Source organism: Rosa rugosa, chromosome 2, assembly GCF_958449725.1.
Source record: "Rosa rugosa chromosome 2, drRosRugo1.1, whole genome shotgun sequence".
NCBI classification, from domain to species: domain Eukaryota; kingdom Viridiplantae; phylum Streptophyta; class Magnoliopsida; order Rosales; family Rosaceae; genus Rosa; species Rosa rugosa.
In genome coordinates, this window is record NC_084821.1 from 18626188 (window position 1) to 18637137 (window position 10950).

The 10950-nt window shown below is 37.0% G+C and overlaps 1 protein-coding gene and 1 pseudogene across 6 annotated transcripts; one reads left to right on the forward strand and one right to left on the reverse strand.

Moving 5' to 3' along the window:
* The first annotated feature begins 390 nt into the window (after positions 1–390).
* Positions 391–7657, forward strand: LOC133731863 (pentatricopeptide repeat-containing protein At1g76280-like). Of its 6 annotated transcripts, XM_062159295.1 has the most exons (16): positions 391–611; positions 740–917; positions 1370–1468; positions 1555–1606; positions 1729–1786; positions 2008–2201; positions 2679–2786; positions 2984–3166; positions 3893–4414; positions 4760–4855; positions 4990–5163; positions 5664–5891; positions 6106–6249; positions 6342–6530; positions 6608–6727; positions 6828–7657. In XM_062159295.1, the coding sequence occupies exons 3-16, from the start codon at positions 1455–1457 to the stop codon at positions 7230–7232; spliced, it is 2487 nt and encodes an 828-aa protein (XP_062015279.1). In that variant the 5' UTR covers positions 391–611; positions 740–917; positions 1370–1454; the 3' UTR covers positions 7233–7657. The 6 variants fall into 6 exon arrangements, with proteins under 6 accessions (XP_062015279.1, XP_062015280.1, XP_062015275.1 ...); XM_062159296.1 differs by having other exon boundaries at positions 740–1468; positions 1715–1786; XM_062159291.1 differs by having other exon boundaries at positions 740–1468.
* A 228-nt stretch (positions 7658–7885) lies between these two features.
* Positions 7886–10451, reverse strand: LOC133731864 (uncharacterized; annotated as a pseudogene).
* Between the last annotated feature and the right edge of the window lie 499 nt (positions 10452–10950).

Sequence of the window (10950 nt, forward strand, 5' to 3'; positions counted from 1 at the left end):
TAATCCTAATTCGATCAAACATAAAAGTGGAACATATGTAAATTTGGCTGTAGGAGTGGATCATATATATCATCTATGATTCAGTGTCTGTTTCATGTATTTCAGGGCAGACCGTAACATTGCCCTAGAGTGGATCATTTCTTCATACACATCTGGAACCCGAAACCAAAACCATACATATTTCAATAATCAATATCAAACAACAGAAATTATGTAGCCCAAAGGCCTGTGATGAATACAATCGAGGCAGAGGTCATCTATAAATAGGATTCATAGCTTATAAAAAGGGGATTTATCAACGCGAATAAGGGCTTTCGTAAGTGTAGTATATCATATTAAATAAGGGTACTGCAACACGGAAAAGGCCTCCTATCTTCGCCAAATGAATTGAGAGCTTATTTTTCAGTCGGCCGGTTTGACCTCATTCCTCTCGTGAGCTCCTTCACCGACTGAGGGTTTTGCAGAATCACCTCCACTCCTCCAGGCTCCATCAATTCAGCTCATAAGCATCACCGACCCATTCCCAATTTCCCAAAGTTCCTGCCTTCCTGGTCCAGTCGTCAGCTTCGCCGTGGTTTCGAGTCTTGCTACAAACACATAAGACTGCAAATGTAAGCCATGGTCCTACTTACAGTTTTGCAATTTATACTTTATAGACAGACAAACATCGATTTCATTGCCGATGGTTTTGCAATTTTGATTTGTTTGTTTGATTGGGATTGTGAGATTACATGTGTAGGATTAGCCGATTGGGTTTGTGAGATTACAGTTGAGTTCGTGAAGATCGAGTTTTTGGAGGGGAAAATGACCTGGGTCAGTGGGTTTTTTGTGAAATTTTGATACTTACGCTTAACAATTGGATTTTTAGAGTTGGAGAGTGAGTTAAGCAACAACTCAGATGCTTCAATGTTGAGGCGGTAATGCAGATTCCTAATTGCCTTTGTTTCTGCTGTTGTACTTGCACAAGTTGTGAGTTGCAAATCCTGTGTCTGATTGGTTGTAAATACAAGTTCATGTCATGTTTATTATATGCAATGAACAAGCTGTGACACTGGAATTGTTCTTATGTTTATTATATGCAATGAACAAGCTTTGAGTTGCAGCTTGCTTTAATGGAAAAGTAGAAATGCAAAACTGAGAAATTGCAGGAATTTTTTTTTTTTTTTCATTCGGGATGTCCCGGATTGGTCCCGGCCCGGTACCGTTCGGGTTCGGGATGTTCGGGATCAATTCTCAAAAAGTGCCATAACCGTACCATCCCGTACCGTAATTTTTTTTTTCCGGGCCCGGGATCGGGATTACCACATTTGAGGCCCGTACCGTCCCATGCCCAGCCCTAACTGATACTGCGCTCTGAATCAAATCACAGCGGGGCTTTTGAGATTTTCTGGAGAAAATTCCTCTATCCTCGAAATGCTTAAACCCTAAAAAGAAGTTGAGGAAGTTCCAAAACCATGCACAGACCTCTGTAAGTATATTCAACTCCAACAAACACATATATCAATTTCGCCTCACTACCTCCATCTTGTTCACATTTCTCTCCTTGTTTTACAGAGCCAGGATTCCATTGCGCTCCATTGCAGAATCTTTTTCACACCTCCACCATGTATGCCTTTATTCATCTGTGTTTTTTGAGAGAGAGTATACTATATACGAATTTTATGAATTTTATTTCCGTATCGTATTTATTTTCTGAGTTCTGATTTGTTATTAGTGTTGTTATTGTAGGGACGAAGAATTGTTGCTGAGAGACTGGACTATTCTCGAACTCTTACTATTTCAACTGGTAATCTTTCATAGCTCATCTATGCCATTGTAACTAGATACGCAAATGCATGTTTTTCCTGTGCGTAAGGGTGTATTACAGTGGAAATTGCTGGGCTTATGTTTTCCGTAGTCAAATATACTTGTACTGAAGAACTTAGCTGCTTTCGGATGAGCTCAAAAATGCGGATGATCACTGTGCAAGTCTATTTCCTGAATTTGAGTGCAATTTTATGAATGCAGGTCGAGATGTTTTATGGAATGGAGCAGAATCAACTACGATGAATTTGCAGATACAAATTGTTAAGGCTCTGAAATTGGGTAAAAGAGGCGAAGCCTCCAATCTTCTTTTGAGTCTAGGCCAGGGAAATGACGTTAAAGGAGCTGATGATTTCTTGCATATTCTAAAGTACTGTGCCACGTCACCTGATCCTTTGGTAAGCTGAGAAAAAGAGGAATTAGTTGACATATGTGCTCAGTCGTCTAGGCTGGATGTCTTGTTCTGTCATTTGTTTGTTTATTTGCACACCATTTAATCTAGGCGTTTGACATGTATAGATAGAATCTCAAACATGTGTTTTTAGCTGAGAAAATGATAATAAATGCATTTAAGGAGTGTTGATATTGTTTAATGTACATGTGAAGAGTGTCAGCAGAAAACTCAGCATATTATGAATATATATAATATTTCTGGATAGATATATGTATATATGTATATGTTTATGTTTATGTACCGGTAGCATCATGATATAACTTTATGAAATCCAACTCGCTGTTTGTAATTGTTCCATCCTGCATCTTGATTTTTCTCAGTTATAACATTCTGAGGATTTAGCTCCCCAGGTTTTCCACAGTCTTCAATTGTATATTATTTGGTTTGTAACATTCATGGAAGTTGTTTACTTTTGATGCAGTTTGTCATGGAAGCTTGGACAATAATGGATGAGAAAGAGATTAGTCTGAATAGCCTTTGCTCCGCGCTTATGGTGGAAGCTCTATGTAATGAAGGATACTTGGAGGAGGTATGATTTATACTATAAAATTGGACAGCATTATCTAGCTAGCCGAGTCAGTTGGTAATAGTAAAGTTATCTTGTATGAATACTCTAATATCATAGTTATCGAACTATCGGTGCTACCATATTTGACCAGCTATCATTGTCAACCTTTGCTATGATCAACTAAATATTCTCGTGTTTTCTTGTTTTTCTTTGATCAGGCATTAAAATTGATAAATTTTCTTAAACAAAGACATGGTATCTATCCGGTTCTACATGTCTACAACACTTTTTTGAAAGCTTGTACCAAAATGCAAAGTATGGTTTATGCCAATCAGTGTTTGGAATTGATGGAGCGACAAAAGGTGGGGAAGAATGAAGTTACATATGCACTGCTTCTCAAGGTGTGTGTACGAAAACATTTTGAATTGTGCTGTTTAGATGTCATTTTTTTTCTTGTTTCGACATAGCAGTTTGTGTATGTGTGTGCGTTTTTTTTTTTTTTTTTTTTCAGTTAGAAAATGTTTGGGCTTCATTTTTGCTATGATCTCCATAAGAAAACTAACCTGGAAAATGATTTTGATTGGTAAATTAATCTCCTGATTTGTGGATTCAAATGGTTTGTTTTAGAATGCTTCAATGTTTTGTAAAGGGATCAAAAGATCAGTTTCAATTTCTAAGGCAGACCCCAGTCATAGTATATGAGTTTCCAATGGATGAGTGGAAATAATGCTTGATTTAGATATTTGAGAAACATCTTTTTAATTATGATTTTTTTTTTTGGTGACGCTTATGTGATGCTTTTGAGATGATTGTTTTTATTATGAATTTTTTTTTGGGTGATGCTTCTTTTGAATTTCTGCAATGTCTAGATTTAACCTTAAAAAGTTATTTTTCACATCAATTTTAGGAGTGGGAGATAAACAAAAAAAACTCATGTTCTTCGTATTGTTTGTTCCCAATGGTGATGCTTCTGAATAACCGTAGGCTCTGTTATGTTTTCCTTCACGATAGTGATATGACTAGCTGTCCATGTACACTTTAATCATAAATCTCTAGAAATATTGACTCTGGAACCAAATTATTCTAAGTTCAGTTTTGTGAAATGATAATCTGTTTGTTCTTTTTAGCTTGCAGTTTGGCAACAAAACCTGTCTGTAGCCCGTGAACTTTGGAAGGACTATATCAAACACTACAGTCTGAGCATTATCCCTCTGCAAAAGTTTCTTTTGTCCTTTAGTAAGTTGGGAGATTTAAAATCTGCATGCAAGACATTGCAATATATGGTGGCTTTAGTCATCAGGGGAAAGGCTTCTGTTAATAAATCTATTAAGGGAAAGTTGTATTCTTCAAGATTGGACATTCCTATACCTTTGAACTGCGAATTAGGCTTGAAGAAACTTAATTTGGAGGAGAATGAACAGTCTGTCCCTTCCAGATACTGCAAGAATTTGGATGGCCATGTTGTTAGTGAGGATCAATGCACTAGTTTTGGCTTGGGTTTTGGAGAAACTAAGAGTGTTCCAGCGGATGGTTTTAATATTGATATAAGTACTCCTGTTATGGAGCTTTTGAGACGTTCGTTCACAAACTTGATATATGCTTGTGCAGAATTAAGAAATGGTGGCCTGGCTGAGCAGTTAGTCCTACAGGTATAGTAACATCTCTTTTTATGTTGTGTATGTTCTACAATATAATCTCATATAAAAATGGTACAATTCTCCATATTCAACCTGTAATATCATATACAAAGGTTATGTTATAGTTATTTTTCTCATATGGAGAACTATGGAATTGTATATTTATGCTTAGAAGTTAAGATTATTGTTACTGGAAACACTCATACCATTTATCTTTCTTTTGATCATGATGACTCTTTTCTTTATGGATTTCAATCATCTACTATAATCATGTGGTTCTGTATCTTTCCCTTCTCTTATTAGGTATATACTTGGTTCAGATGTCATCTAATACTAAAGGGGCCTATTTTTATGTAGATGCAAAAATTGGGGTTTCAAATAAATAGCCATGTGTATGATGGCTTAATCAGAGCAATTGTTCCAGAAAGAGGTTTCAGCAGTGGGATGGAAATTGTAAGTTATATTAATTTAACTGCATTTGTTTTCTCAAAAAAAAAAAAAAAATGCACAGATTTTGCCTTTGGGCCATGTACTTCTTAGTTCGTTTTTCTTTAATTACAATATTTGCATTTGTTATTCTTCTGCAGTTGAAAAGTATGCAGCAGAGAAATTTGAAGCCATATGATCGCACTCTTGCAACCCTTTCAATAGGTTGTAGCAAGGCATTAGAATTGGGTTTAGCTGAGACTCTACTGGATCAAATATCTGTGTATTCACATCCACATGCTTTTAATGCTTTTCTTGCAGCATGTGACATTAGGGTGAGCTGATATGCTATAGATCCAAATTCTCTTATCAGAACTATTTTCTTTCCTGTAGCTTCTGAACTAAAACTTTATAAAAATGAAATTGGATTCCCTCGCACTAGTGGTCATGATGGTGGGTCCTGAGCATTCAACATTTGAACCTTTGTCCCTAATTCTTTTGAATAATATAACCGATATAGTTAGTTGTGCTGTGGTTTAAGACAAATTTAGTTATGTTAGGAAGAAGTTTATAGGAGTTATGCTTCTATGTTCTTGGTGTGATAATTAATTATTTTAATTTGCTCCAATAATGAAAATTTTGTAGCATGGTGTTTATGCTAGCAGAGGGCAGCAAGATAGAAATATCATGAAGATTTTTTTATTTGTTATATTATTTCCTTATGAAAGTTTCATCTGTTTTCTGCTCATTTTACGTTCTCCATCAATTTAAAGCTGTTTTCCTGTTGGTTAATAATTCTCCCATCAAGTCAAATATTGTTGCATGAACTGTGCAGGATCAACCTGAAAATGCCGTGCGGATGCTAGCTAAAATGAAACATCTACAAGTCACGCCAAATATATGGACATATGAGCAGCTGTTTTCCTTGTTTGGTAACGTGAATGCCCCATATGAAGAGGGCAACATGTTGTCACAGGTAGATGCTGCTAAACGGATTAAAGCTATAGAAATGGATATGGCGAACTATGGCATTCCGCACAGTTTTGTGTCAATGAATAACTTGGTAACTCCTGGCCTCATGTGCTCCTTTTACTTTGGAGAATTAAATATGATTGAATTTCGAAGCAGATACTTAAATTTTGCCCTTGAGATTTGAGTTTGTGTCCATGTATCCTGTATTGTAGTTCTGTGGTGATCAAGAAGCATTTACCTAGTGAACTTCTATGCACTATGAATATCTATGGCATTCTTTCATTTTTATTTCCTTATTTTCCCAGCTGAAAGCCCTTGGAGCAGAAGGGATGACGAGAGAGCTGATCCATTATTTACATGTGGCGGAGAATCTTTTTTGTCGTAATCACATTTATCTGGGAACACCCATCTATAATACGGTGTTGCATTCACTTGTTGAGAGTGAGGAAGTAAGTGTTCAAACACCATTTTTTCCCTTTCTTTTGCAATTATAATGGAGTTTTGACTAGTACCATGCTATTGTATTTCTGTTTACATGCAGAGCCAAATGGCAATTAAGATGTTTAAAAACATGAAGTCATGTGGTGTCCCGGCAGATGCTGCAACTTATACTATAATGATTAAGTGTTGTAAAATTCTCAGATGTTATAGATCTGCTTGTGCATTGGTTTCTATGATGTTGCGAGATGGCTTTTACCCTCTAACAATAACTTACACTGCTCTCATAAAGGTAATTTTATTCTATTCGAGGCATTCATGCTTCTTTATTGGTATCTGTTTTTATGTTGGGAGCCTACTTTGTTTCAGACTTTGTTGGAAGATGATATCATTGATGAAGCACTGAATCTTTTGGATCAAGCCAGCTCAGAAGGGAATAAACTTGATACTTTAGTTTTCAATACCATTCTTCGAAAAGCCTGTGAAAAGGTATATCATGTGTCCCTGTTGCTGGTTCTTGATTTAAATTATCTTTATTTGCTGAGTTAGTGAGTAATATTTTCTTTTGCGTCTTTGAAATGGATGTCAGGAACTGATTGATGTAGTTGAGTTTCTTGTTGAGTGGATGCACCAAGAAAAAATCCGGCCTGATTCGGGGACGTGCTCTTCTGTTTTCATTGCATATACGAACTGTGGTTTTTACAGCACAGCCATGGAAGCATTGCAGGTTTTGAGTATGCGTATAATATGTGACGAAGATGGAAGCTGTTCAGAAAAGACAAAATTTGAGGACGACTATATCTTTGCTGAAGACGAGGGAGCTGAATCCCGTATAATCCAGCATTTTAAAGATTCTAAAGAGGACTTGGCTGTTGCCCTACTGAATTTAAGATGGTGCGCGGTGCTTGGCTTCCCAATTTCTTGGTTGCCTGATCAAAGCCCGTGGGCAAAAAGACTCTCAACTAACTATACTGCCAGGATAGGAGCTACCTAATAGGGGGAACACTGATTGTCGCATGGCAGGGGTGATCCATTGTTGTTATACAATCAGAAAAAGCTCCTCGACCTCAAAGGCACCTATCAGCCCTTGATGAGGCCACACTGCAACTAACCAATTTTAGATAAATAGCACTAACCAGGAAGGTCTAAAGTCAAACAAAACAAAATCACTGATTTCTTAGATTTATTTTTAGGCTACACTTTGAGAAAACTAGGTGAACCGAGCAGAGAGGAACACAATATTTAGGCAATTTTTGGTTGTACAGAATGGTAGGGATAATGGGATTTACCCTTGGATTTGTTAGCAGTAGGTTTCTTGTAAAAAGATATTGTGTGCATTATGAGATGGATGCATGCTTTGGTGTTCAATCAAACCATGAGACTATGGGACTAGTGCTATTTTTCCGGTCATTTTACTTCTGTTAGGGGGGCTTATTACTGATTATTCAGGAGCCATGTTTAATATTCGAGGGATTACCATTGATGACAGGTAGAGGAACTGTTTCATGTTTTCTTTGACCGCCTTTCTTGGCCAAGTCGGGAAGCCTGACATTTCTTACTCGCCTCATGATCTCACAGTTGGAAACAAATGTTTCCTCTTCCTTGAGATCAAAATTATCCTAGAGACTAAGAGAATTATTGTTACTTGAACAAATTACCAAGTAAAACAACTAATGTTTGCTGTCCCAATCCTACAAATGAGACAATAAATTGGAAGTTAAAACGACCGACCAAAGATTAGAAGTCAAAATGGTATTTCATACAAATGAGACAATAAATTGGAATTTAAAATGACAGACCAAAGATTAGAAGTAAAAATGGTATTTCATTTAATTGATAATTTGAAATGACTAATAAGATCCAACTGTGTGTCTGCCATGAAACTACCCTTCTACTGCATACTCATCCGTCTAACTCCCGTCTCAACACGTGTCTTCTAAAAGGGCACATATTCCATTGTAGCAGGTCGAAACAACCCATCAGCCTACTTGAGCCTTCCCGTTATAACTTTCCATTATTTGCAATTCCACACACAGCACTTAAACAATTTCACCTGGAGGCAATTCTGCGAGCTTTGGAGGATTCCCAAGTACTCGTTCCATATCAAAACGAACTTCAATGTTGCCAAGACTATATCCGACTACCATTAGCCAATAAAGCAGCTTTGCAAGTTCTGCAACTGAAGCAGTTGTTGATGTTACACTAGCCTGTATAAAACAAGGTTATATGCAGCTGAAGTAACTCGAGTGAATTTTGTAAAAATAGGTCAACCTACTATCCTAAAACAAAGAAAAATATTCCAATATGGGGTTCAACTCATATGACTTTGCTCCGGGATACAGAACTGTTAATTCTGGTTTACAGACTGTTCAGTCCAACCCCACTGCCCCCACAGTGGAAGCTATTAGATATAAAGAAAGAGTATGATATAATTAGTTTAAGCCAGACTCTGCCCCAAGCACCTATTTAACCAATTCTTGATGCAGATAATGACTTTTACAAAAATGATTGGAGAACAATAGATTGCAGGAAGGATGCAATGAACCATAAACCGGAGACTAAATAGAGAGCTCAACAGAAAGGCATACCTTCATTTGGCTAGGATCTGAAACAGCCAAAAGCCGCTTGATGAATGTATCCATTGCAACCACAACATCGTCCTCCAGCAGTACTAGTCAACTCCTACAAATTTTAACACATTTAAACAAAGGTCAGGAAGAGACTTATGGCACCTCATAAATAAATGTATATGGAAGCAATAACAACACAAATTCATAACAAAAAATAAAGATCACATCTTTCAGCTATCATCTCCTGGGGATATATGCATATAACCCAACTGACTAGTAGGTGCATTCCAAGTTTCCAAAACAAAGAAGTCTACCTCAAAGAATAATAGTTAGTAATAATAAAATTAATGCTGGTTATTTCCCTTCCACAGTGGATATGATCTAGCCGATGCATCATTGCCTAGCCATGAACCTAAAATCAAGACAACATAAAAGGCAATTCACATGAACAAAAGGGAAGGTGTTTACCTTTAAATTTTGGGGCTCGAGAGACTTGAGATACTCCAACAATTCATTTTATCCATTTGCAGATTTCCTACCAACTTCATTATTCAATTCCTCAATCTCTGCTTCAAGTAACTCTGTGTACTTCTTAGCATCTATTTTCTCAGGGCCAGAAACATTATTCCACCTAATAACTTCCCTTGACACATTCGACTTCTGTGTACCAGGTGCATACTCTGGTGCATCCTATCAAAGTCACAGGGTCAAATTAGCACCATTTAAAGATTCTACATAGAAACATCTCAAGAAGTAAAACAGAAATGACAAATAAACCATATGAATGATTATAAAATATGTATATACACTGATGAATGAGTGGGTGTACAAACCTAAATGATAAAAACGAAATTGTTTTATGAGAAAGCAGCAGCCTTGATGAGAATCACTACCTAACAGTGAACAGCTTTGAATGCCACAAGGCAAACATATAACTTAGGAGACAATGCTTCTAGGATCAGGTCTATACAAAAATTCAATATAATGCAAAGACATTTTCCATGTCAGTTACAAAACAAAGGGTCTGATCATTGAATACATTATCATAGACTGATACAATAACGATTTCACTGTAAGACAAAGCCTTCTTGAAGCACTCTTTCATGGAGGGGTAATGTCAAGTGGTGCCACCATAACTTCTTTCTTCAGCAAATGATGATATAGCAAAAGGTTTACTCAGCGACCAAAGGAAGTTCATAACAAGAAATGAAACAGAAAAAAAAAGAAAAAAAAAAACCTTTTTCTCTTGCCCTTCGGGAAGAGCAACTGGCTCTAAACTTTGCTGCAGTTCCAACCTGTACTGTGCATTTTGAAACATATATCCAGTCATCATGATACTGTACATAAGTTGTGCAAGAAATTCGGCAACCTGAAACAGAAGTCAACCATTCATCCCACTGAATGTTCAGCAACTATAGAAACATGGACTTAAAATTTGCATCATCTAAAAGTATAAGTTTATATCCTTACTGTGGACACTGTGACTGTAAAAAATTGTGGGGGTAGTGTTCCAATCATGTTTGGCGCATTGCATCAACCACCTACATGAGAAGAGTAATGGATTTAAAATAAAAAAAGGATACTCTCAATCCTTGCACGAGCAAGTAAGTTATCCTCCTCATCAACATTAAAAATCGCGCGGCTGCTTGCCAAAAAGACATAAATAAATAAATACCTGCTGGGGTGCTCTCCATAAATTCAGGCTGCACATTTTTTACATACTCCAATAGTATATCCCTCCTGCCATTTTTTCTTCATGGCCATGCGTCGTCAAAGACAAGTGCAAATTAGAGAACTGAGAGAGCCAAGACTCAATGGAGATCCAATTACAGGACAAAGGCGAAGCAGGGAAAATGATGAGGTAGTTATTTCTCCAAAAAAATTAAGCTTAAGTCTTGCTATTGGGAAGAAAAATTTGGATGCAGTGACTATGGGTCTATTGGAGGGACCTTCCAACAACAGTGATCAACCAAAGAGAAAAAGAGGACGCCCTGTTGGAAGTGTGAATAAGCTGCCTTATGGAACAGCAGGAAAAGGAAAAAAGAAAGACGGTGAATCTGAAAAGACAAAGAGCAAAAAGACCAACCTGATGCCGAGGTTGTTAGCTGTTGAGGAGCCTGAAACTAGTACTAGCTCTAACCC

Coding starts and splice junctions, on each gene's coding strand:
- LOC133731863 (XM_062159291.1), top strand. Junction 5,892..6,105: donor TTGTGTCAATGAATAACTTG/GTAACTCCTGGC, acceptor TTATTTTCCCAG/CTGAAAGCCCTTGGAGCAGA. Junction 6,250..6,341: donor CACTTGTTGAGAGTGAGGAA/GTAAGTGTTCAA, acceptor GTTTACATGCAG/AGCCAAATGGCAATTAAGAT.